This window comes from Lynx rufus, unplaced genomic scaffold (assembly GCF_022079265.1).
Source record: "Lynx rufus isolate CCGP_SWC_20201006 ecotype Redwood Valley unplaced genomic scaffold, mLynRuf1.p SCAF_5, whole genome shotgun sequence".
In the NCBI taxonomy this organism is placed as follows: Eukaryota; Metazoa; Chordata; class Mammalia; order Carnivora; family Felidae; genus Lynx; species Lynx rufus.
Window position 1 is genome coordinate 10751147 of NW_025814867.1, and position 22019 is coordinate 10773165.

Consider the following 22019-nt stretch of genomic DNA (forward strand, 5'->3'; position numbering starts at 1 on the left):
TTCCAAGTAACAGGAATTAGTTTAAGCAAAGCGAGTGTCATTGCTCATGTCATTGCAAAGCCCAGAGTTTGACAGCATTCAGGGCTGAGAGGATTCAGTGACTCAATGATGTAACCAGGAAGTTTCTTTCCATCTCTTGGCTCTTCCTTCTATCACCTTCGTCCTATGACTGGCTCCCCCTTGTGGTCACAAGATATTTACCAACAATTTCCCCGCCTACTTACTTCCTCAGAACTCTGACACAGCCAAGCCCTGGGGCACATGCCTATCCCTGAACCAATCAATCGGTGTGGCCAGGGGGTGGAAGCAGCTTAGGCAAAGCCCCCTTCCCCCCAGGAAGCTGGGGCATGAGTGGGTGGGTGGTTACTGAATAAAAACTAACACAGATAACAAGAGGAGGGACAGATAACAAGAGGAGGAGAACTAGGACAGATAACCAGAGGTGTGGGCCAGGCAGCGACAAGGTCCACTATAGCCTGGACTTAGAATTATTCTGAATATTCTAGGAAAAAAAACCCTCTGCCATGGACACACAAGTTTTCCCAACACATACGTTCCAAATGCAGTGTCTCCCTGGCCAACAACTTTCTTGCCACTCACCTTCCTTAGTCTCCCTCAAACACCTTCTAGATGGAACACCTAAGTTCACCTACCCCCTAACTTGTAACCATACTCACTCCAATCTTCCTCGTTGCTCTCAACACCATGGACAGAGCTGTCACCTTCCTTCACTGCCATCTGCTTACAAGTCACATTTGGCAGAAGCCCGTGGTCAGAACTTCTACGCAAGGCCAAGTTAACAAATGCTTCTTAACTTGTCATCTTACACGGTATGTGTTTGCTCCTGTGCCCCTGGCCTTACATGCCCAACTTTTTTTTTTTTTCTGTGAAAAATCCATCTTTTCAATTAAAATAATAATTGTCTAGGGGACAGAAATACAAACTTTTAATTGATTTTCTACCCAAGGCTGTAGCTTCAGTGAGTATTTAAAGAAAATCTAATGCATATTTATTTTTGAGGGAGAGAAGGCGGGGAGGGGCAGAGAGAGAGGGAGACACAGAATCTGTCAGCACAGAGCACGATGTGGGGCTCAAACTCCCGGGCTGCGAGATCATGACCTGAGCTGAAGTCGGACGCTCAACCTACTGAGCCACCCAGGAGCCCCTTCAGTTAGTACTTTCGAATATCTGTGCTCTGTGCAGAGATAACTTTATGTATTTATGTATTTAAACTCTTTTGTGTGCTGATACGCTGGGGGGATTTTTCTAAGAAAGCAGCAACTTTTAAATGTATCAAAATAAACGATATTGAACCTTCTTGTCTCTGGGTTTTCTTGTAGTTCTCAAATGTTGGCTACATATCTTGGGGGCTATGAGTTGGGACACTGCAATGGAGAGAGATTGATTGCCTAAAGCATGTCACTGATTGGCCCTAAGTGGGTAAATACATCAAACTCAAAACCCACCCAGCTCCATCAAAGAGGACGCGATGCTTTTGGAAGGGCAGTTGGTGGCCACCTATGCCAGAGAATAGTTTAAGCGCTCTGTATCCTGTCCTTGTAATAATATTTTTCAAACCTCAGAAACCTATTCTTTTTATGATGTTTGCTATATCGCATGTGGCTTTTCTTTCTTAAGAGAAAAATGGAAGCCGTTCAAAAACTTATAGCTTCATCTGAACAGCAGAGAATCATTGTATTGTCCCAAAACCCGCACTTAAAAGTGCACGAACAAAGTCAGCATTCAAAAGAGGAAATAAGAATTTCCTTTCAGTTAAAAAAATAGATATTTGGTTGTGCTTTGTGTTTGTTTTTGGGCAAACTCTCAGGATGACACAAATGGTCAAGCTCCTGAAAAGCCACAAATAAAGACAACAAGTACTCCTGCCTGGAAACAAATGAGTACTGTTCTCTAGAAATAGATCTCATTGGGGCTATTGGCTCAAGAAAGACCTATAGCCTTTATGGAGAATATTTCCAAAGTGGGTTATGGAACTCTTCACCCCAGAAGCTGCTTCCTATAAATGGGGCCATGATTATAGAAATCACACACATACACAGACACCACAGTGGGTGGCAAGGACATAAAACAGACTTCTTTCTTTCTTTTTTAAAAAGTTTATTTATTTATTTTTTTTGGGGGGGGGGAAGGGGCAGACAGAAAGTGAGGGCAAGAATCCCAAGCAGGCTCCCTGCAACCATCCCGTCAGCACAGAGCCCGATGTGGGACTCGAACTCACGAACTGCGAGATCATGACCTGAGCCGAGATCAAGAGTCGGATACTTAACCAGACTGAACCACCCAGGCGCTCCCAGGCTTCTTTCTTGATGGTTGTTTCCAGAAGTTGCCTGAAACACGCATCTGGAAGTTCTAGTTTTTCTGCCTTTTGTCGAGCTTTGGTTGCAATACCAAGTACTTAAAACACCCGGTACACGGAGGATGACTATGCCTCTGTGAGTGTGAGACAGAGAGGAACAAATTCTGACTAGTGATTTCAGCTTTTCTTGCAAAATCAGCGAGTTGGAGGCTGTCCTGCTGGTGACCAGGAATGCAGCCCCCCAAGGATTGAGCGCTAATCACCTGTGGGTCTGTGTTGCTAAAATCCGACTGTCACAGCTCGCTGGATGCCGGACTCAGAGTGGCCTCTGGTACCCCCAACCCTCACCCACTCCCACACACCTGTCCCCTACACTCCCCTTATTCTCGGTCCCCGTCTCCCCACTAGCTCTTTGGATCCAGAACCCAGGAACATTCTTCATTGTTCCTTTCAAAGGTCGGTGGTGGGTGTTGGACACTGAAGAAATCTCACCTCTCCTCTACAGAGGCAAACAGAACTTGGATCAGAACTTACAGGTAAACAGGAGGACGGACCAAATAACCAGACGACTCACAACAGAAACAAACAGTACTGCTAAACAACAGCAGAAGAGTGAGGCCCCGGGGGTCACGTCCGCAGAGTGCGCAAGCTAACGCGGCTCACTGTCATCAACCCTATTAACGCTTCTGTGGTTTTTTGTTTTTCAAAAGAAGCTCATGTTGAAAAATCACCCACGGCACACTGCCTTACCAGCAAGAACCATCCTAACTGAACACACTTCCTCTAAACACGCATCTGCCTTGCTGCCTGGGGTTCTTTCCACCCTCTGATGATAGCTAACAACGATGCCACAAAGTAGTCGTTCTGGAGAACTTTTGGTCAGGTATTTTCCACAACGTAGGGTACATGAGTCCCTGTGGTCAGTGAGTATCTTAAGGGACACGCAAGTACTTATTTTCATGGTTATGCACTAATTCTAATACGTATCAGGAAAAAATGCCACCAGCAAGCACATCAGTCCGTGCACTCAGCAGCACCACGTAGGGTGAGCATCTTAACGAACTGCAAGGCCAGAGTTTCACTAGGTGCTTTTTCTGGGCCCTCTGGTTAGCAGATGAGAATCATGGCCACTGACGATCCCCGGGCTTGGGGAGATGGGTCTCTCCTGCCACCCTGGTCCAGTGGCTGTGGACAAGGGTCTCTGGGCAACGTTGCAACTGGACAGTCCCGTGAGGGCGAAGATGTATCCACAGCACCCCAGCTCAGGCTGTGGTAACAGGTCTCCTTTCTCAAATCAGACACCTTACCCGGGGATTTTGAAACATTTAATCAGAAAAGAGTCTAGCATTTGAAAAGTTAGGTTGATAAACTTGACACAGTCTTGATATTAGCAATTTATCTATTTATACATCGTCTAAGAAAATAAGGTCTGTGAAGACATCCGCAAGATATTGAAGAGTTCGTTACAAGCTACAGCAAACTGCAGATAAGTATCCAGTTTAATTGTAACAAACTGCCGCGAGCAAATTTAACTAGGTATATAAAAACATTAGTCAAATACAATTCTCTGGAAATATACATCATACCTACAGTTTGTCGGGTTTTTTGTTTTCGTTTTTACAAGGAGATTCTTCGTGTTTTCTCCCTCCCTTTTAATTCTCAAAATGGCCAATCACTGTATGGTCCTGGATCTCCAAGCTATAAAACTGAAATATGTGTTCCCAGCATAGCAGATGGTGACCAGAAAGGCGAAGAACTACAGGAAACAAAGCATAATAGAAAGAGGGCTTAGGGCACATTCTAATTAGCAAAAGTTATCATTTCGCCTCCACTGAATCAGGCACTCGCAGCATCCCTTAACTCCAGGCTTCCTCATCTAAAACTGCTTTATTGGTTCAATTACCTTCCTTCTGAAATGATCTCTGGCTATGCTGGTTGTTTGGGTTTTGTTTTGTTTTTTTTTTTTTTTTGGTTGTTTTTTTGTTTTGAAACATATCTGGAAAGCTTGTAGTTCTGCTCAAATAACCACAGGCTGTTCACTTTGGGGTGACTATGGTGGGGTGGCATCCGAGAAAAGCACATGAATTCCTAACTTAGTACAGGCAATTTCAGACCAGGGCTTAACCTCAGACTGTCATATGATCAGTTAAATAAAGGAGTCGAGTTTGTAGGAGGAAGCGATGAACCCACGCGGTACGAATGGGGAGCAGGGAAAATGTAGGCCCTTCTTCAGGGGCAGCTACTGCCCAGTTCTGGTGGATTCTTGCTGTAGGATAGCTTGAGCCATGTGCTGCTACGGCGTGTGATTTTTTTTAAGTTTATTTATCTAGTTTGAGAGAGACAGAGACGGTGCTCGTGGGGGAGGGGCAGAAGGAGGAGACACAGAATGCCAAGCAGGATCTGCGCTTCTGGTGCAGAGCTGGATGCGGGGCTTGAACTCACGAAACCGTGAGATCCTGACCTGAGCCGACACCAAGAGTTGGACACTGAACTGACCGAGCCACCCAGGTGCCCCAAAGCTTGTGATTTTTAATGTCACGCACACCATGCTCTCTACGTTTGAGTAGAGATTTTCAAATATAAATACAAGGATATGATGAATGGCTATATTATCATCAGTCAGCCTTCACACTATCATTTTGGCATTCCTGTCTAACTGCCCCCCACTCCCCTGCCAATGGCTTCTTTGGGGGATGGAATATTTTAAGGCCAATCTCAGAGACACTTCTAGATTTAGTTTTTACAACCAGAGCAACAATACACACGATGGCTTAGAAATGCAAACCATACAGAAGCGTGTGTGTGTGTATATATATATATCACAAAGCAGAAGCCCCTCAGGCCGCTCCCCTCGTCACCCAGCCACAGTGTCTGGAAGGAACCTCTGTTACTGTGTACTTTCCTCCGCATTCCCAGCGCATAAACAAACATCTCTACTTCTCAAAAAAAAAAAAAAAAATCATAGTGTGCTCGTTGTTTTGCAACTGTCTCCCCACTTGAACTGTAGTCAGTAGAATTATTCTTAGACGGCCACAAATAGCTTTCCTCCCTCAAATACTTACTCTGTTCCAAACTATCTGGCTTTCACTCAAGCTGGGTCTTTTAGCCTCTGTGCACCTCAGGCCGTCGGGAGGCCCCACTAATTTTCGATGCTTTCAAACCACAAGCTAATGGCCAGTGTGTCACAACTGTGGGTGGTGCTTTCCCCCTCCTGCAGATAATCTGGGCCTCCTCCTGGATCCCCAGCCCCAGTGGGAGGAGGAGAACGTGATCCTGACCATGGAGGTTTGGGGGGGGGGGTGGTGGTGGTGTTGAAAGGGCTCACTCACCGATGAGGCTGCCCAGCTGTTGAAGTTGTGGCTGTCCCTCTCCGGGGAGACAGAAGAGGCATCCACCACAGCGGCCGAGAGGTATAAGACGAAGGCACTGCCATTAAAGCACAGACCCTGGGAGAGACAGAGGGGTGGGGTGGTCAGGGAGTGTGGAAGGTCTGGGCACCTCTGGACCTGAGAAGTGGCCAGGACCGCATGCCAAGTGTGGAAAGGGTGCATCTGGACGCTTGGGAAGGGCTTTTTTTTTTTTTTTTAAGTTTATTTTTTATTGAAGGGGACAGAGAGAGAGAGAGAGAATACACAAGCGTGTGCAATCAGGGGAGAGGCAGAGGCAGAGGCAGAGGGAGAGGGAGAGGCAGAGGGAGAGGGAGAGGGAGAGAGAGAATCCCAAGCAGGCTCCTTGCTGTCAGATCCCGATACAGGGCTCAATCTCATGAACCATGAGACCATGACCTGAGTCAAAATCAAGAGTCAGATGCTCAACCGACTGAGCTACCCAGGTGCCCCCCACCCCCGAAGCAGCTCTTCAGGGCCTCTAGGAGGAGAGGGCTTAACACCAGCTTATATACAAGACAAGCAGACACCCCTTACCTGTCCCCCAAGGTACTCAGGCTGCCTGCTCATCCCTTCAGCCACTTCTCTCTCTCTCAGTTTGCTCTTAATCCTTGCTTCACCCAGATTTCAGCCATGGCGACCTACTGGCTGAGGAAGGCAGGTCGCTGGGGGCCCCAGCAAGATCTGCCTGGTCCATGGCCCCAGCAGGTACAGCCCTTCAGCACCTGTCCCTGACCCAGAGCTGGGAGACAGCCTTTCCCAAAGCAGGGGAGCTGATCCATTTCCCTGCTCTAAGCAGGGCGGGACATTTAGGTGAACTCCTCAACCCTAGCAACAAGTTCTTCAAACTAAAAAGAAGATTATACATATTAATAGAGCCCTTTGGGAACTAATCTTTCCCTTGGCTTCACCTTATTTTTTCCTATTCTTAGAGAAGACAGATATGTAAATCCAAGGAGGTATTTGGTTTTCAGCTATATTTAAACTCTAGGAAATCATACTGTGAAATGTGCGAGACCTGATCCTATCTGAACAAGGGTGAGAGGAGGGGGTGGGGTGGGGCAAGACTGATGCAGAAACCAAAGATTTATACAGGTAGGAAGAAGGTGGCTCTCAAGGAATAGATCCTCTGTGTTCTAACAGCTCTCCCTCAGGAATTCAGAGAGACAGGAACAAATAGGGGCAAGGGGAGGAAGCAGTATGTTTTTCTTCTTAGGGAAAGAAAGGCACAGAGAATTTTCCAGATGCAGGTCCTAGCATTCTGAGGTGGGTTGTGTATCCCTGTTGCCTCCTCCACACTTATATTAAGCCGGGTTAACGAGATTCATCTTTATGATAAGGGTAGTCCAGGATTCAGGGTATCCCCTGATGCTCATCTGCATAGAAATGTGTCCCCAAGAAGACGTGGTTTCCCTGGATGACTCATTATGTTTGCTGGTTGTGGGGTTTTTCTGGTCCAGAAACACATTTGTGCATTACAAAAAGTTTTTATAATTTATTAATTTATTTTGAGAGAGAGAGAGAACACAAATGGAGGAGGGGCAGAGAGAGGGAAAGAGAGAATCCCAAGCAGGCTCTGCACGGTCAGCACAGAGCCCAATGCAGGGCTCAAACCCAAGTCGGATGCTCAACTGACTGAGCCGCCTAGGCACCTCCCCCAAGTTTTTTTTTCAATTGCACATTCCCTCCAGAGTTTTATACATTTGCTATCTGCCAAATAAAGGACTCTTCATACATATTTTTAATGCTGAAACAGCTAAAGGTAATTATCTTTGAGGAGTGGGGGACCTTAGTTTTCACTTTGTGGCCTTTCCACAGGTAGTGGTTAAGTTTATTTTTATTTAATAAACTAGTCACGTCTTACATTCGAAACATTAAAATGCTTAAGAAAAAAATTTTAAAGTAATGCATGTTCCTGGTAACCAAACAAAATCCAGTGTGGATAGGAGAATCTGGAGTAAAAAGTCAGTCTATTTTTTTCACCTCAGCTTTTTCCTTTGGGATATAAACAAACACCCAATTTTATACAAAAGGAATCATAGAGTTATGTAAACTTAGAGGTTTTTTTTTTTCTTCACTGAAAAAGATACCAAGGGCAATTTTGCATGCCTGTCCAAAAAGATGACCTCATTTGTTGTCATAACACAAATACCTTAGAATCTAACTTTCCCCTATCGATGGGCATTTCACGTTCCTAGTTTTCCCAGGGTCACAAATGCTACTGTGACGAATGTCTTTAAACAAGTATTTGGGGGTGCCCATGCATGTCCGGTCCCCACGCAAGGGGAGAGATGACGGAGACAGCATTCGCAGAGGTCAGCCTGGTCAGGACTGCCCTGACACCGGCCCTGGGCCTTGTCCCCACTGTTGGGTGGGTGAAGGGCCGGAGAGGGAGTGGTGACAAGACTCCCTGAGGATATGTGTCCCCATCCCTTAGTAAGTGTGGCCCAATCCATTTTTCCAAGGCTCTCTTTCCCTTGGAGAGAAGCAGGGAAGGGCTTTCTTCCCCTCTGCACCACCCTGCGGGGCCCTGCTGGGTAATCGCAGCCTCCATTCCTGCTACCTCGGTGTGGAAACTCCTCCTGCCTGCTTCTCCCCACACCATCTTCCTAGGACTCCCAAATTAAGTATGTATGGGGGATGCCTGGAGTGGGAAACTAGTGAAAACAGGTAGAGAGAGGAAAGAAAAAAGAAGGGCAAAGAAATCAGGATCTGAGATTGTTTCTTTCTTTCTTTCTTTCTTTCTTTCTTTCTTTCTTTCTTTCTTTCTTTCTTTTTATTACTTTGAGAGAGAGACAGAGCGTGAGCAGAGGAGAAGCAGAAAGAGAGGAAGACACAGAATCCAAAGCAGGCTGCAGGCTCCGAGCTGTCTGCACAGAGCCCGACGTGGGGCTCAAACTTATGGACCACGAGATCATGACCTGAGCCAAAGTCAGACACTCAAACGACTGAGCCACCCAGGTGCCCCAGGATCTGAGACTGCTATAGAGGTTAAAGAACAGAGATCTGTGTGGCTACAGAAGTGGCGAAGGGTAACACACAGCTTCGGCAGCCTCTGGAATATCACTGAGCTTCGTCGAAACACAAGGTCGCACTGCTCTAGAGAAGCAGGACCCGAGTCTGAGACTGCTCAGGCTGAAAAAACCCTAGAGCACCCCCCCCGCCCCCCCCCCAACTCAAATGCCAGTTCTCAAAGCATCCCCGGGCCGCAGGGAACCCAGAACAAATACAGTGTCTTACCAAAGTTTCCCAACTACTCCGTTTTGGGAGAAGGTGGAGGGAGGCTCTTCTTTTCTGAAATTTGATCCCTCTTTGGTACAGAATGTCCTACCCCCCCCCCCCAAATAAAGGCACACAGATAAAAACTCTCAAATAGCTGGCCTCCTTGTTGGCCCTCCACCGTGTAGCACTGGTGTCCACGACTGACCAAACCTAAGTGCGGAGAGAGAACTCCTCATCCCTTCACAGTGGAGAGGAGGAAGGTCCTCTCAGCTCCAGCGATTTCCCGAAGGCTAGGACCAGGGCATTTGTGAACCCTGGCCGCCAAGGAGACTCCAGGGTTGACAGCTGTGGTTGGCAGCAGGGGACCTGCTTCCCATTCCCTGGCTATCAAAACCCTTTCGGTGTCTATTTCTTCACCTGCAAAATGGAAATAATCCACTCCGTGTTTGCAGTTAGGGTGAGGTGAAATGATGTAATCTATGAAGGACCCAGCCTGACCTCTGGCACACAGTAGGTGCTTCATGAATGGTGGCTGCTACTGCCTATAAAAGGAGGCTGTGCCCTCTGCCCTGTACTGCTCAGAGTGCTTGCAATGAGGCCGACAGGGATGAGCTGTGGAGGATGAATCCTCAGAAAATGCATTTGTGCAGGTCCTGGTGCTTAGTGCCCCAAGGAGGACAAACGGTATTGCTTTGAAATTTTAGCTCAAATCAGATTTGTCACAAAGCACATCCCAGCCTCTCTGGGTGACGCATATGGCCCAGAAAACATGCCTACAATTGAGTCAATTCCAGTGCAAAGCTCATGCCTTATCAAGCAAAGAGCTACAGGCAAAACTATGAGACTGGTTTTTGTCATGTCCCATGGGCTGGTCTCCCAGCCAAGTTCCCAGTGGATGAAAGCCTGGTCTGCTCATCCCTTCTCGGCAATCTCAGATTCCCCAAATGCTCTGAGAACCAAAAGTAAATCCAAAAGTCATCTGGCAGCAAAGGCTGACTTGTACTGACATGGGGGCAATGCAGTCTTTATTACCCCTCTTTGCAGGAAAATGCACGTGTTTGTGCAGAAATGCTAACATGTCTGATTACAGTGCTGCCCCCAGACTCAGGATCTTACGCAGTAAATGCACCAGATTATTGTCTTTCTAAAATTTGAGGGGGTGGAAATCCTGATTCTAAACATATCTGGCCTAGGGGCGCCTGGGTGGCTCAGTCAATTAAGCATCCGACTTCGGCTCAGGTCATGATCTCAAGGTTTGTGAGTTCGAGCCCCACATCAGTCTCTGCACTGACCATGTTGAGCCTGCCTGGGATTCTCCCCTCTGCTTATGTGCTCTCTCTCTCTTTCTCTCTCTTTCAAAATAAATAAATTATAGAAAATAAATTTAAAGAAAAAAAACTACAGAAAACATGCCTAGGAATTGAGACTCAGCAGAAGTGGAATTAAAGGTACTGCTCATTCTTGCATCTTAACCATTGGCTCTCCCGTTACAGTTTCCAAGTTCTCTTCCTCCAAGTTCACAAGTACTTTCCTCAAGACATCCTTTAAGACCCATCGTCCTCCCAAACGGCATTCCTCCCATTCCTCCAGGTCACTTGAATGATGCCCTCTCCCCGTATTCCCACGTGGCTTTACTTCAAGGTGCTTTCTACCTTTTGTGATTCCCCACATCCAGATGAGTCTTTCTTCCCGGTGCCCACCCAGCAAGGCAGGACGCCAGTTCCAACCAGGCTGCGTGGGCTGCCCCAGGCAGCTACGGGCACCTCGGCTGGAGTTACTTTCAGCGCCTGCCCCACGTTCCCGAGAATCGTAACGGAAAATCCTCACGTTCGTATTTGGGGAGACTGTTAAGAGTCCGTCAACGAGTTCCATGCAATCAAATGAGACCTGTTATTTGTGTGTGTATGTGTGTGTGTGTGGGGGGGGGTTGGTTAACTTAGCTAGCTCTGAAAGCAGCTCCCAGAAAGAACCAGGCCAGATACACTTGAGCAGTGAGGCCGCTAAAGCCTGCCAGCTTTATTTCGGTCTACACCACACTTACACACTATGCTTCAAATCTGGCTTATCAGTCGCTTATTTGGAATTGGATAGTTTTTTGATCCACTGGTTGAAAATAAGCAAACAAAAAGACAGTATCGCTCCGAGCCCTGTTTTGTACACACACGTGTGGCACCACTTGGGTTTTTTTTTTGGTTTTTTTAAATCGTGCAGCCAGTCCAACTCCCCAAAAAAAGATTATAAATTCTCCAAAGGCAAAGGGGACCTCACCTTCTATCTCTGAGCTCCCCTCAGGATGTGTGTGATCAGTCTTCAAGATGACACTAAATGCTGCCTCCTCTCTCAAGAGTTCCCAGCTGTCCCAAGCTGAGGTGGTAGTTTCCATCACACTTTGTACATACCTTCACTTCGCTATAGGTCATAGGGTACCATGATGGGTTGATTTTCTGTGTTAACCTGACTGGGCCACAGGTGCACAGATATTTGGTCAAACATTATCCGGGGTCTATCTATGAGGGCTTCTGGATGATATTAACATTCAAATCTACAGCCTGAGTAAAGCAGACTGTCCTCTCTAATGTGGGTGGGCCTCATCCAATCAGTTGAAGACCTGAATCGAACAAGAAGGCTGAGTAAGAGAGAACTGCTCCTGCCTGACCGCCTTGAGCTGGGACATCAGTCTTTTTTCCTGCCTTTGGGCTTGAACAGAAACATCAGGTTCCCTGGTCCTCAGGCCTTCGGGCTCGGACCGGAACCACACTATCAGTGTGCCAGGGGTCCAGCTGGCTGACAGCAGATCTTGGGACTTCCCAGTTTCCATAATCATGTGAACCAATTCCTTCTAATAAATCTCTTCATGTGGGTGTGCACTCGCACACACACACACACACACACACACACACACACACACCCTACTGCCTATGCTTCTCTAGAGCACTCTAAAACAGACTTTGTATCAAGAGTGGGGTAGACAGATTTGCAGCCTGGAGTGGAACTGATGCTATAACAAATACCTAAAAATGTAAAAGTGGCTTTGGAACTCAATAATGAGTAACGGCTGGGGAGTTTTGAGGAGCATACTAGAAATACGGATGTTGAAGGGGATTCTGGTGAGGGCTCAGAAAGAAAAGAGAAGAGCTAGAGAGAAAGGTTCCATCTTCTTAGGGAATACATAAATAATCACAAACAGAATCTTAGTACAAGTGTGCATGTTGAAGGCCACTGTGGAGAGATCTCAATGCACACGTGGGGAACATGTTTTCGGAAACTGGAGGAAAGGTGATCCTTGTCATAAAGTGGGAAAGAATTTTGCTGAACTGGGTTCTATTGTTTCATGGAAGATAGAGCTTACAAGCAACAAAACTGGATTAACTGGATATTTAAATGAGGAGATTTTTAAAGCAAAGTGTGAAAGGCAAGGCTTGGTTCCTTCTGTTTGTAGTAAAATGCAAACGGAAACAGATGGATTGATGAAGAAATTGTTGGGGTGCCTGGGTGGCTCATTTGGTTAAGTGTCCGACTCTTGATTTAGGCTCAGGTACATGATCTCACAGTTTGTGGAATCGAGCTCCACATCGGGCTCTGCACTGGCAGCACAGAGCCTCCTTGGGATCCTCTCTCTCCCTCTCTCTGTGCCCCTCCCCTGCTCTCTCTCTCTCTCAAAATAAATAAACTTACAAAAAAAAAAGAAACCGTTAAGCAAAAAAGAAGCAGAACTTGATGGTCTGGAAAGTCCTTAGCTTAATCCATATTGTAAAAAATAAGAAAGCTTGCTCTTAAGAGAACACCAGAGGTGTGGCCGAACAACCATTTGATAAAGAGATCACGGGTGCAAACCACAGATCTAATTTTGTACAGGCAGAAGCCAGGAACAGGTAAGGGATTATACGCGTGAAACACTGCCAGTTTGAATGAAAGCGGGTGGAGATGGGACAAAATAAAGGAGTTCTGTCGAATTTCTAGGATTTCAGGTCACGATCTCATGGTTCGTGGGTTCGAGCCCCGCGTCGGGCTCTGTGCTGACAGCTCGGAGCCTGGAGCCTGCTTCTGATTCTGTGTCTCCCTCTCTCTCTGCCCCTCCCCCACTCACGCTGTCTCTCTCTCAAAAATAAACACTAACAACAACAGCAACAACAAAAATTAAAAAAAAAAAAAAGAAGAAATTCCTGGACTTTCCCATATGCCCAGTTTCACACTCAGGTATAATCACCCTAGAGACAATAGGATAACATAAAGATTATCTGCTGTGTTGGGTTCTCCCTGGCTTTGCCCCCTGCTTTGCCGGCAGGGAGACAACTGAATTGAGGAAAGAAGGACTAAGTTCCAACCTGCATAGCGGGCAATGGACAATAACAACACCCTCGGCTTCCTTACCACTGTTGTCCAGGGCACCTGCGGGATCCTGGTGTAGGTCATTGTTATGTAGATGATGAGGAAGAAGACGGTGAGGACCCAGTAAAACACGGCTACAAACATGACCCAGCCAAAAGCAGGGACCCGGAAGTACTCGGTTCCGGCGATAAGTGTCCATACCAGCAGTCCCAGAACCTGCAAAACGGTAGAGGCAGTGGAAAAGAAAAGGGAGACACAAGGAGAAAATAAAGAAAGAAGAAGAGACAGAGGGAAAAAAAATTATATCAAGTGTCCATTACAACCTTTATTCATATTTCCACATACACACAACTAACAAATATAAAACGGGTTGCAACCTCAGGTGCCCATAAATGCCAGAGGTACAATTTATTGTCAAATTGGTTTGAGGGCCAATTTTTTAAAAAGTAAACTCTACCCCCCCCCCCCCAATGTGGGGCTTGAACTCACGACCCCAAGATCAAGAGTCACACGCTCCACTGATGGGGCCAGCCAGGTCCCCCTGTGGTGCACCAGTTTTCTTAGATCTTTCTTTTTTCCTCCAAGAAAACACAGCAACTCAAGTTTGTACATGACGATCTTGATTTTTTTTTTTTTTTTTTTTTTAAATCCTTCCTTTCAACGTTTATTTATTTTTGGGACAGAGAGAGACAGAGCATGAACGGGGGAGGGGCAGAGAAAGAGGGAGACACAGAATCGGAAACAGGCTCCAGGCTCCGAGCCATCAGCCCAGAGCCTGACGCAGGGCTCGAACTCACGGACCGCGAGATCGTGACCTGGCTGAAGTCGGACGCCCAACCGACTGCGCCACCCAGGCGCCCCACGATCTTGATTTTTAAATATTTATTTATTCCTGGGAGAGTGCTAGCAGGGGAGGGGCAGAGAGAGGGGGACAGAGGATCCAAAGCGGGCTCTGTGCTGACAGGTTGACAGCAGCAAGCCCGACGTGGGGCTTGAACTCACAAACTGAGAGATCGTGCCCCGAGACAAAGTCAGACACTCAACCAACTGAGCCACCCAAGTACCCCGATAATCTTGATTTTTTTTTTTTAATTTTTTTTTCAACGTTTATTTATTTTTGGGACAGAGAGAGACAGAGCATGAACGGGGGAGGGGCAGAGAGAGAGGGAGACACAGAATCGGAAACAGGCTCCAGGCTCCGAGCCACCAGCCCAGAGCCCGACGCGGGGCTCGAACTCATGGACCGCGAGATCGTGACCTGGCTGAAGTCGGACGCTTAACTGACAGCGCCACCCAGGCGCCCCCCGATAATCTTGATTTTTAAATGTTAGCACTAATGATGATTTTTAAAACGCCATGAGGGGACAAACCACACACATCTGTGGCTGGAATTTGCTCACAGTCTGATACTTGTCAAGAAAACAAGACTGCAGGTGTACTTGAGGTCTACTGGGACTGATCCACTCTCAAGGGATGAATCTCTGAGGATACCCCACGGCCACTACTGTCTGCCCCCCACCCCCCCGCTTTCCCTCACGCCCCTCCCCCTCTTCCTTGCAGAGGGCAAGTAACACGTGGCCCGAGAGAGCTTCTGAAAAGGAGAACAAGCAAGGGCCCAGGGCAGATGCCGGCATTCAGCGTTTTAACGTAAGTTGTGCATTTATTCCGGTAACAGCCATCCAAATCTTCACCACCGCTGACGAACAAGACCAAAGCCAAAGCCAAATGAATGTCACCCATGGACTAGAGGCAGGTTTCATCAAGGGAAAAGAAACCGATCCAAACTGCAGGCGTCTTTAGCCCTGAACAAAGGGAAGCCGCGACAAAGTATGCATCTCGCATTCCAGTACCTTCCAGGGACCAGGACTTTATTCCTAAGCCATGAAGAAGTTAGATCCAAACCATATCCCCAGGAGACAGCATCAGGAGCCCGGGGCAGGCCCTGGCTGCAAGTTCTGGATTGCTGTGTGACTCAGGACAAATTATTTCATTTCTGCTTTCGCTGTGTTCAAGGTGTAGGGAACAAAATACTAAAGAGACTTTAATCACAAAGCTGGGAAGATGGTTTTCACTCACTTGTTTAACCCTTGAGAGCACCTAAACTCTGCCAGGCTTCCTGCTATCAGGCCCCAAGGACGGGGTCAGGCACACGTTACCGAACACACCCTGCTGTACGTAACTTAAAGCCTCGTGGGGGGAAATAGCTGCATAATTCTAATTGTGACAAATGCTGTGAAGGAAAATGAAGGCTGTGGTAAGGGTGTGTAACAGATATGACCTTGTTGCAGGCATGGGAAGTGTCAGGGAAGGCCATGCTGAAGAATACCCCCCAGACCCAGTAAGAGCTAGCGAGAGAGACAGGTGGGAAGACAGAGTTCTAGGCACAGAACTTTCGTCCGGAGCGGGGAAGGGCTTTGCTGCCTTCTAGAACCTGTAAAGAAAGTATAGAAAGTTAGGACACTGGTGCAAAATGTTAGGTTGGGAAGGGTCAGATTATATGGGCCCAGGTGTAAGTTCTTTGTACTGTCACCAGCTAGACCCAGAACCTGACCTTTACTGCCTCACCTGCTTGTACTTATTGACCTCTGTCCCTCATTTTTCCTTAAGCTCTTCTTTCTAGCTTATCTTTTAACTCAGGCAAAAGACCGGATGGGCATAACATCCCATGACAGAAATTGAAACTACTCCTCAAGCAACAGGAAGTGGCCAGACCTGTGCAGATAGACCATGGAGTGACCCAGGGAATGACTAACAGTTACCTTTACCTCACTGTAATACTAAACCTCCACCCAGTCTCCAAGTCAGAGGGCAAGCCTCACCTCATTTATGTACAGGCATGTTCCCTTAAGGCGCACGCGTGGCCTTATGCCCGCCTCTACATACGATAACAAGGCTCCCCTATCTAAATATTCATCCTAACCCTAAATAAAAGGAACCCTTTCACCTTGCTTGGGAGTCAAGGCTTTGAAGTTATTCCCCTTGACCTCATTTGTTGCAGATAAAGTTTCCTTTGTGCCACAACTCCGCCAGGTGTGGTTCCTTCTATGCCTCACCAAGGAGGGAACTCATGTTAGTTTGGTTGTGATACCGCTCTGGCCGATTGAGGAGAATGGACACATGGAGGGGAAAGGGGTGTGTGTGTGTGTGCGTGTGTGTGTGTGTGTGTTCGCGAGCGCGTGCACTCATAAGCAGACAAGCTCAGAGACTGTCACAATAGTCTCAGTGAGAGAAGATGACATATTCAACACCGAGATGGTGGCAGTGAACATGCAAGTGAGGGAATTCGAGACAGACTTCAGAAGCAGCTAGGACGTTAATAGACTTCACAGGTTAGACCAGGATAAAGTGGAAAGACATGCAGAGTCTCTGGAAAGATACACGATGTGCATTAGGGTGTCATTTCCTCACCTGGAACAATGAAACAGGAACAGGTTAACAGGCTGATCTGAACAACAGTTCCTCAGCTGTTCAACCCACGCAATCTGAGGTGGTCAGGGACTCCAGATAGCGATTAGAAGGGGACGCTGCAGGGACAAGAGTGCAGGCCCCTTTTTAAGAAGGAAGACACATACGGGCCACCTGGGTGGCCAAGTCAGTTATGCGTCCGACTCCGGCTCAGGTCACGATCTCACGGTTCATGAGTTCAAGCCCCGCATCTGGCTCCCTGCTGCCAGCAAGAAGCCCGTTTCAGATCCTCTCTCTCTACCCTCCCCTGCTAGAGCTCTCTCTCTCAAAAATAAACATTAAAAAAAAAAAAAGACACTGAAGCCCTCAGACAGGTTTCCAAGGGACATTTGACACTGCTCATGGAGAGAAGCCCACCTCTCTGGTACAGTTTGGATGCTGTGCTGGAGAGCACTAGACAGACTTTAAGTGTTGCTGTTTCCCTTCTTTAGAGTTGAAAGTCGCTGTTCTTTTGATCTAGTTGATATTGTACACGAATTCCAAAGCAATGCTTAATGGAGATGTGTTTCTATGCTTACATTTGTGGCAGCAGAATTTATCGAAAGTGATGTACAAAATGGGACAGAATTCTGGAAAGTGCTAAGCCTCACACTAATGGGATTTCGGGCCTGAATTCAGCATAACTGACAGGTAATCTACACACATATATGTGACACTCATTGGATCAGTGAGACAGGCAGTAGACGTAATCCAGCGTGGTGGTGCCTGAAATAACATCACGGCGTTCTTGATTCCAACTGAAAGGGTCAGAACAGCCCTTTGTTGATGATGCACCCAGGAAACATTACAGTGTGTGAACGAAGCATGGCAAACAGGGTTAGGGTGTCTTTCCAGGGGAGTGCAAGGGTTTAAGAGTCTCCAGTAGAAGCCCGTGTCCAGCTCACCAGGCTCAGCTAACAGATCTTGGCTCTGAATGTGAAACGTTTTTCATTATTAAAGCAGAGTCCACTGCCTAGAGACGCTTTGTCTAATGTGCCAGCAGTGGTCATCTTTTACACACAGGGACAATATCGTTAACTGAACCATCTCTCAAAGAGCAGGAGTACCTGACCCATGACCTCACCAGCAAACACAGTTAAAAGAATGCCCCTGTCAAGAAAAGAATTCCACCCAAGTGAATTTCCTAGGTAACAGAAATAAAAAGCAAGGCTTTTGTCTCTTACTATAACTGATACTGATGAAAATCACTCCACAAAAATGTTATTCATCTCCTGCTGTGTGGGTGTATGTGTGCGTTCAAAACAAACTCTAGCTCTTTATTTGCTTAGACTACAAAAACAGTGTTTGTTTTTGTCACTGATGAGCATTTTTTTAGGCTAAGACTTTTTTGAATGGTAAAGCTAAGACTTAAAATTCGGGAGTGATAAATGCAGGTAAAAATAAACACAGAAATATAGAGAGAGCATATATAAAATATACAAAGAAGCAACAACCCCCATCCACCAACTGTAAATTCTCAAGAGAAACCAATATAAAAATTTTAAATCTACCCTTCTTCTTTCCTTTGCATCTGTAACTACCACCAGTATATCCTTTTCTTTCTCCCTTGAAAATATGAATCACGCTGTGCACGGTGCTTATAACTTGCTTCCCTGAGTATACATACGATGCGGGACCTCCTTTCACGTTACTACGTACCAATCTAGGCCAATTTTGACAGTTGCCCGGTTTTCTATAATTCATGTAACCAGTTCCCGACTGAGAGAAATTTAAGTTTTCTCCTTCATGCTTGTATAAAAATGCCCAGGGAACATTCTTTTAATTTATACCTGAATTCCAGGATGGATTCTGAGAAGTGAAATTTCTAGGCTATACGAAGGGTTAGAGATACTGCCAAATTACTCATCCAAGCCTTGGACTGACTGTACTAAAGCATGGTCTTCCTTTCTTTTTTAAAAAAAAAATTTTTTTTTTAACGTTTATTTATTTTTGAGACAGAGAGAGATAGAGCATGAACAGGGGAGGGTCAGAGAGAGGGAGACATAGAATCTGAAACAGGCTCCAGGCTCTGAGCGGTCAGCACAGAGCCCGATGCGGAGCTTGAACTCACTGACCGCGAGATCATGACCTGAGCCGAAGTCGGCCGCTTAACCGACTGAGCCACCCAGGCGCCCCCATGGTCTTCCTTTCAACCCCAAGTTCCCTTGTTTTAAATATTTCATTTAAAAAAAAATTTTTTTTAACGTTTTATTTATTTTTGAGACAGTGAGAGACAGAGCATGAACAGGGGAGGGTCAGAGAGAGGGAGACACAGAATCTGAAACAGGCTCCAGGCTCTGAGCGGTCAGCACAGAGCCCGACGCAGGGCTCGAACTCACGGACCGAGAGATCATGACCTAAGCTGAAGTCGGCCGCTTAACCGACTGCGCCACCCAGGAGCCCCTCATTTTAAATATTTCAAACCCGATTAAAAAAGAAAGAGATCTCACATTTTGCCTTTCCCTGCTTTACTGAAATGCAGCATAGAGAAAAGTGTACAAATCCGAAGTGAACGATGAATTTTCACGAACGGGAACAAACCTGTGTAACCAGCACCTGCACCAAGAAACAGAATGTGACCAGTGTCCCGGACGCTGTAACCTCACTTCTACTTACTCCTTCCCTTCTCTGAGGGTAACTGACCGTCTTCCTGATTCCTATTACTCTGGATTAGTGTTGCTTGTTTTTGGACTCCACATGCATGGAATCCCACAGTATGCACTCTTGCATCTGGTTTCTTTCACGTAGCACGGTGTGATTCAAGCACGAAACCGAATGCCATTTCTTCATTCTCCTGGCTACACGGCTGTGGTTCTCAAACATACCGATCTTGGGGCGCCTGGGTGGCGCAGTCGGTTAAGCGTCCGACATCAGCCAGGTCACGATCTCGCGGTCTGTGAGTTCAAGCCCCGCGTCAGGCTCTGGGCTGATGGCTCGGAGCCTGGAGCCTGTTTCCGAGTCTGTGTCTCCCTCTCTCTCTGCCCCTCCCCCGTTCGTGCTCTGTCTCTCTCTGTCCCAAAAATAAATAAAAAACGTTGAAAAAAAAAAACAAAAACAAAAACATACCGATCTAGGCCAGTTTTGACAGTTGGGCCGTGAGCATCAGAATCACCTGCCCGGCGTGTTAAACCACAGATGGACGGACCCCACCCACAGAGTTTGTTTCTGTAGATCTAGAATGGGATCTGAAGATGTGCATTTCTACAAATTTCCAGGTGGTGCTGATGCTCTGGGTCCAGGGACCACATGCTCAGAACCACTGATGTATAGTATTCCCCTTGTCTGTTGTAGTTTGCATTTTCTTTTTTTTCCACGTTTTTTTTTTATTTATTTATTTTTGGGACAGAGAGAGACAGAGCATGAACGGGGTAGAGGCACAGAGAGAGGGAGACACAGAATCGGAAACAGGCTCCAGGCTCCGAGCCATCAGCCCAGAGCCCGACGCGGGGCTCGAACTCATGGACCGCGAGATCGTGACCTGGCTGAAGTCGGACGCTTAACCGACTGCGCCACCCAGGCGCCCCTAGTTTGCATTTTCTTGATCAGTGGTGAGGATGGCACAACACCTTTTCAAACGCTTGTTAGCCACTTTGAGTTCTTTCCTTATTTATTGCTACGTTTTTTAAAACATCACTTCCTTCTTGATTTGTAAAGTTCTCTACATAAGAGGGATGGTAACCGATCATATCTGTGGCAATATTTTCCCCATCCAGGTTTGCTTTTTAACTATCTTTTTTAACAGAGTCTTTTGTCATATGGAAGTTTTAAACTTTTACATAGTTAATTTTTTAATGCTTTTTATTTTTTTTAATTTATTTTAATTAAACATTTTTTTTCATGTTTTTATTTATTTTTGAAGGTGAGAGAGAGAGAGACAGAGCATGAGAAGGGGAGGAGCAGAGAGAGAGGGAGACACAGAATCCGAAGCAGGCTCCAGGCTCTAAGCTGTCAGCACAGAGCCCAATGTGGGGTTTGAACCCATGTACCGTGAGATCATGACCTGAGCTGAAGTCGGACGTTAAACCGACTGAGCCACCCAGGCACCCCAATGCTTTTTATTTTTGAGAGAGAGAGAGAGAGAGAGAGCACACGCACGAGCCATGGAGGGGCAGACAGAAAGGGAGAGAGAATCCAAAGCAGGCCCAATCATGATGTGAGCCAAAATCAAGAGTTGGTCGCTTAACTGACTGAGACACCCAGGTACCCCAAACTTTTACATAGTTAATTGGTCCCCATTTAAGCCTTCCTCTATTCTTACCTGCTTAGGAAGGTCTTCAACACAAGATTATAAAAATATTGTCCTATAGGGGCGCCTGAATGGCTCTGTCAGTTGAGTGTCCTCTCCTGATTTCAGCCCACATCATGATCCCAGGGTTGTGGGATCAAGGCCCTCCTCTGGCTCTGTGTTGAATGTGGAGCCTGACTGAGATTCTCTCTTTCTCTTTCTCTCTCTCTCTCTCTCTCTCTCCCTCCCTCCCTCCCTCCCCTGCTCATGCACATGTACACGCTCTCTCTCTAAAATTAAAAAACCCTCATCTATTTTTTTACAGTTTGTATATAGGTTCAGATCTTTAATCCAACTAGAATTAAGTTCCATATATGGGGTGAGTAAAGGCTAATTTTAATTTTTTTCTAACACATAGTCAATTGATCTGTAATCACTTATTGGTGATTTTTCACATACTGGGTGAGTTTCTGGAATCTTAATTTTAGTCCACCCGTCTCTGTGACTGTCGTTCGAGTGCCAGCTACCATAGCTTCAGCCACGTACTTTAGGCTTCTGGATAAAGATGTCAAGTCGAACACATGAATCTAATTTTGCTCCTTCCCAAAACCATTCTAAAATTATCACGAGAATGGGATGAATAGGAAAGGAGACAAAAGCGACACATTTTTAGAAGCTTGGAACGGATAAAGGATAATGGACTTGGCCACTATGAGAAAGCTGAATGCTAAGCTGGTTGACAGGGAAAGTAAAGAACCAATGAGGCTCACTGCAAAGTCTGAAAAGACTCAGGCACCTCTGGGAGGGGGACTGGGAGAGAAGGGGGGGGTGGTTGCTAAAGTTGGAAAGTTGTTTGAAAGTAGCTGTGTCCTAGATGACTTTAAAAAAGTGGGGGGTGGGGGTGCCTGGCTGGTTCACTCAATACAGCATGTAACTGTTGATACTGTGGTCATGAGTTCGAGCCCCACATTGGGCACAGACTGTGTAACAAAAGAGGGGGAGCGGTGGGGGGAGAAAGAAAGTAGCTGTGTCCTAACCTTCTGTCCTACTTTAAGCTACTGGGTGAATGCCCCACCTTTGTCATTGGTCTGCAAGT

At 46.5% G+C, this 22019-nt stretch overlaps 1 protein-coding gene across 2 annotated transcripts in view; it reads right to left on the bottom strand.

Annotated features, from left to right (window-relative positions):
- Positions 1 to 3989: 3989 nt before the first annotated feature.
- Positions 3990 to 22019, bottom strand: part of CMTM8 (CKLF like MARVEL transmembrane domain containing 8) — a 103718-nt gene continuing 85688 nt past the window's right edge. Inside the window, exons 2-4 of one of the 2 annotated variants that reach the window (XM_047098675.1) lie at positions 13297 to 13470; positions 5647 to 5763; positions 3990 to 4073 (exon numbers count right to left, since the gene is read on the bottom strand). In XM_047098675.1, the coding sequence (XP_046954631.1) occupies positions 3990 to 4073; positions 5647 to 5763; positions 13297 to 13470 (375 nt within the window). The remainder of the gene's footprint in view (positions 4074 to 5646; positions 5764 to 13296; positions 13471 to 22019) is intronic. The other variant, XM_047098676.1, reaches the window with a different exon arrangement.